The sequence below is a fragment of the Branchiostoma floridae genome, unplaced genomic scaffold (genome assembly GCF_000003815.2).
Source record: "Branchiostoma floridae strain S238N-H82 unplaced genomic scaffold, Bfl_VNyyK Sc7u5tJ_1421, whole genome shotgun sequence".
Taxonomy (NCBI): Eukaryota; Metazoa; Chordata; class Leptocardii; order Amphioxiformes; family Branchiostomatidae; genus Branchiostoma; species Branchiostoma floridae.
In genome coordinates, this window is record NW_023365714.1 from 295303 (window position 1) to 299787 (window position 4485).

A 4485-nucleotide genomic window follows, 5' to 3' on the forward strand; every position below is an offset into this window, starting at 1 on the left:
CGAGCTGCCATTCGGCGCCATTCAGGTGACCTCAATACGACAGTAATTGCCCCAGGTGCGGCCAAGGTACTGTAGGTTTTGAACCAACCACACCGCACCATCGCACGTGTGGCGGGTTCTTTAACGTGCCTGGGGTATGGCTCTCACCAGACATGGGACCTCCATTTAACGTCCTATCTGAGGGACGGCCCCTAGCCGTAGCTAGGTACTCACTTTCACCTGATTAAAGTGAGGAAAGTCGTGTAAAGTGCCTTTCCCAAGGACACAAGATCGGTGACACGCAGCTGGATTCGAACCCGCAACCTCTTGGTTGTAAAACAGTGTCACAAAAACAACATGCTGAAAACTATTATCTTCAAACGACACGACTGACATATATGTAACAGCGACCCTGTTCAAGCTGATAGTTAGTTTGCTGTTGGTCAGGAAAGAGAACCATAATTTGGATCCCTGCTGGAGTTCTGCTAGCTTTGTCTGCCCGGTGTCACTGCCAGTAATTTCTTCACCAAGCTGAAGAATACTTCAGCTCAAAATATCACTTAAGAAGATAAAACTTAAATAGTACAGAGTTATCTACACTCATCTACACTCAACCGTGGTTTAAAAAAGAAGGTGTTCCATATCAACGCTACTAGTACTGTTGCTGTTGCTGTAAACTGTTTGTAAATAATTACAGAAACACACCCAGCCCCAACCTCGCCCCCCTCCCCCCTTACCTGTGTTCTGCGCAGTTCTCTCTGCTGTTTCTTAGCTACTTCTTCAGGAGTCTCCCTCTTAAACAGCGGCATCTTTAACTCCTTCTTCTCTCACGACGTCTTAAGACTTAAATTCTTCGCTTCGCGCCCACAAAAGTACGCCTTGGCAGACCGAGTGTAGAAGTTCTGTGTAAGAATGTTGTTAGCTGATTGACCTGCCGATGACTCACAGTCACGCGACCCGGAAGTGATTTATGTTTTACCTGATGACTCAAAACAGTCGCTGTTGAGCCGCTGGTTGGTTAGCGTCAAGGTATTGGGGCTGTTAATGTTTGTTTCTACCCCGCCTGCTTTTTTTTCCATTGTTTTAAGGACTTCTAACCTTTTTTAAACGTACAGATTGGATTTAGAAATTCGCCGCTAACAGAGAACTGTACACAATGTCTTGGGCGCAAATCATATCCACCTAAAACAGATCCAAGTAAAAACACAACAAAGAAAGTTCTCCATGCTGTTCAGGTGTCCGCAAATTTGGAATAGTTTAAGTCAAACCTTACATCTTTGTCATTCATTACCCATCTTCAAAAACCTGTTAAAAAGGTCATTATTAGATAATCAAACACTTAATTAATCTCCTTTTCATTGTTCTTCTATTTCAACATTTTTAGTTGTTACATTTCATATGATAATATATTCTTATTTCATTCATTTAATTTATTTCGTTATGATATTTGCTTAGTTATTGAAATATTGTAAGTTCCTTCCTTTTTGTTAATTGATATAATACTTTTGGTTACATTATTGTCTTATGTATAATGTTTTTCACGTCTATCCAATCTTTATAAGCTTATGAATTGTTTAATTGTGTTATGATTTGTCATTTTTTGGGAAGACTATGTATAAGCCACAAGGATTTTTTCCTCCCCGTTCTTTTATCCTTTAATTTGTTGTATGCTATCTTTTTTAAAGATTGTGCAAAATAGATAAATCCAACAGGACATAACCCAATATCTGCTTGGATACCTAATACATTAACGCCAACCCACAGAAGCCGATGGCCTGTTCCACAATTCCATAGAATAGGGGTGTTTTAAATAAATCGTAAAACGTCGGAAAGGCCACGTATAATTGTGGTATGATGTTTATCTATTTCAAACTCTTTTATTTTCCTTTGGCACATGTATGACATAATTTGCCAGGCTGTGTCAATTTTACAGTTATTTCTCAAGATACCCCATGAAATATGAATAGAATGGAACAATCCAATGATGATCTTGTTCCCAGTGTCTTTCGTAGGTTATTGAAAGAAAAAGTACGGAGTCTGTAAAAAATGTCCTAAACATGTATTTTTCTGCATTACTGTGAAAAACTTTCCTCAGAAAGTGTAGATAAATGTGTCTGGAGCCTGCTGGGCGACAATGGAGGTAAATTTGGCGGGAAACGCGCCGTGAAGAGTGAACGACAGCAACTCAACTGAGCGGACGCGTTTCAAGGTCACGAGCGGTAAGACTGTCAAAACTTTCTGACATTTCTGAGGGAAAAGTCGAACTAAAATTGACTCATTTGATTTAAAGTTTCGATGGACACGTTCTTCATAAGTTAACCAGTAAATGCTGAGGAATTATTTCGTGTTTTGGTCCCTTTTTAATGACAATTTATGGGGAAAATTCAGAGAAATATTTTTGCAGACGACATTTTGGAAACATTTCACATTTTCAGATGGATTTCCTTGACTATTTTCCAAAAGTACTTAGTTACACTGTTTACCTCCTGTGCGACTTTTCCTCCGCTTGGCAGCAATTTCCACAATGTCTGAGGAAACGGAATTTGGCAGTCATTTGCGCTAGCCTGAGCTGTCGTTACAAGGAAATATCATTGTGCGTAGTACGTCTTAGGCGTTTCTCATATGACTTTAAAGGGTATTTTGCTGGTAAGCAAGGATGTTAAAAGATCCTTGTTACTATTTTTATGCATGGCAGCTTGTGCGATGTAATGCATTTACAGTTCTTTCTACCAGAAATATAATGCCCGTCTCTATTTTGCAGTGGTTATGTAAAATTTTAGTGTCTGAATATACTATTCATAGAAACGCTACTGTTTCTGGTGCTGAACTGAATATACTATTCATAGAAACGCTACTGTTTCTGGTGCTGAACACTAAAGGCAGCCCCACACACAAACCTGCCCCTGGTGCTGAACACTAAAGGCAGCCACACACACAAACCTGTCCCTGGTGCTGAACACTAAAGGCACACACACACATTTACCTGTCCCTGGTGCTGAACACTAAAGGCACACACACACACACACACAAACCTGTCCCTGGTGCTGAACACTAAAGGCACACACACACACAAACCTGTCCCTGGTGCTGAACACTTAAGGCACACACACACACACACACACACACACCTGCTCCTGGTGCTGAACATTAAAGGCATCACACACACACACACACACACACACAAACCTGTCCCTAGTGCTGAACACTAAAGGCATGCACACACACACACACAAACCTGTCCCTGGTGCTGAACACCATTCCTGCACACACACACACACCTGTCCCTGAACACTATAGGCACACACACACACACACACATAGGTCTTGTCACACTGACAAGGCTGGGGCGGGGGGTATCGTCACACTGACAATTTTATAGCACTGTTAGGATTTTGAAAGAAAACTCAGTGAGCCTTCTTGTGCCCAGGGCACTTCTAGAAAAGATTTCTGGATAAGATACACGGAGGGTTAAAGTTTTACTAAGAATGGACACTTTTTGAAAGTATAGACTGTTTTTATGTACACAAAAACTACGACCGTTCAGGAAAGGGACCTTAGCACCGGCTCCTTGTGTTGTTTGAGTCATGAATTGACACATCACACTAATTTCGAAGGAAAACTCCCCAAATAACAACACGGACAAGTGATGATGGTATATTTATTGTCACATGAACATCCCACAAGCGTTACCTACATGTGTCAGTCGAAGCGTCTGGATATATCTATAAAACTAGAAGCTCCACTTCTGATCCTGAAGACTGACATTTGTTTTTCTGTCTGAGTTACTATCTAACATTTCCAGCTGTTTGTTTCACAGCAGAGGCTGCAGCTGCAACTGGCTGGTTGCAAAACCAATTGTTGTTTATTATCATTTTTGTATTTGGTCACAACTGTCACATCTTACTTCAGTGGTGATGTGTGTTGCCAAATTTAGATGGTTTTCCCCAAACCAGCCGGTTGTGTGTGTTGCCGAATTAACTTGGTTTTCTACAATCCAGCCGGTTTTGTAGGTTTCCTACAATCCAGCCGGTTTTGTAGGTTTCCTACAGTCCAGCCGGTTTGGTGCTGCGTGCCTCCGCCTGTCCCAGTGCGGGTACTGCAAACTGCCCTGCTACAATATAGCACACAACGTCAACATGCTTGCCGAAATGTCCTCACATATAACTGCATGTTCTTAGAAAGGAAATAGATTTACTTCTGATAATCTCTTCACAAAAATAAGACATCTGCTATAATTACGTATTATTCACCTTTCCTTGCCTTTGGCGGAATATTTGGTTCATTGGACCCTCTGAACTTTGAACTTTAAACCCTTAAATGTCTGGAAGATTCGGAGTGACCTGTTCAAAGGTCAAGTCGGTCACATCATGTCGCAGACAGATCCGCTCTGAAATCGCATTACCTTATAAGGAAATCGCCTGTTCTTAAAAGGAAATTGCTTGTCCTTATAAGGAAATTGCCTGTCCTTATAAGGAGATCCCTTGTCCTTATAAGGAAATCCCTTGT

At 41.2% G+C, this 4485-nt stretch overlaps 1 protein-coding gene across 1 annotated transcript in view; it reads right to left on the reverse strand.

Annotated features, from left to right (window-relative positions):
- Window positions 1–896, reverse strand: part of LOC118407581 (charged multivesicular body protein 2b-B-like) — a 4956-nt gene extending 4060 nt beyond the window's left edge. Inside the window, exon 1 of the mRNA XM_035808078.1 lies at window positions 717–896. Coding sequence (XP_035663971.1) covers window positions 717–788 — 72 coding nt within the window. The 5' untranslated portion in view covers window positions 789–896. The remainder of the gene's footprint in view (window positions 1–716) is intronic.
- Between the last annotated feature and the right edge of the window lie 3589 nt (window positions 897–4485).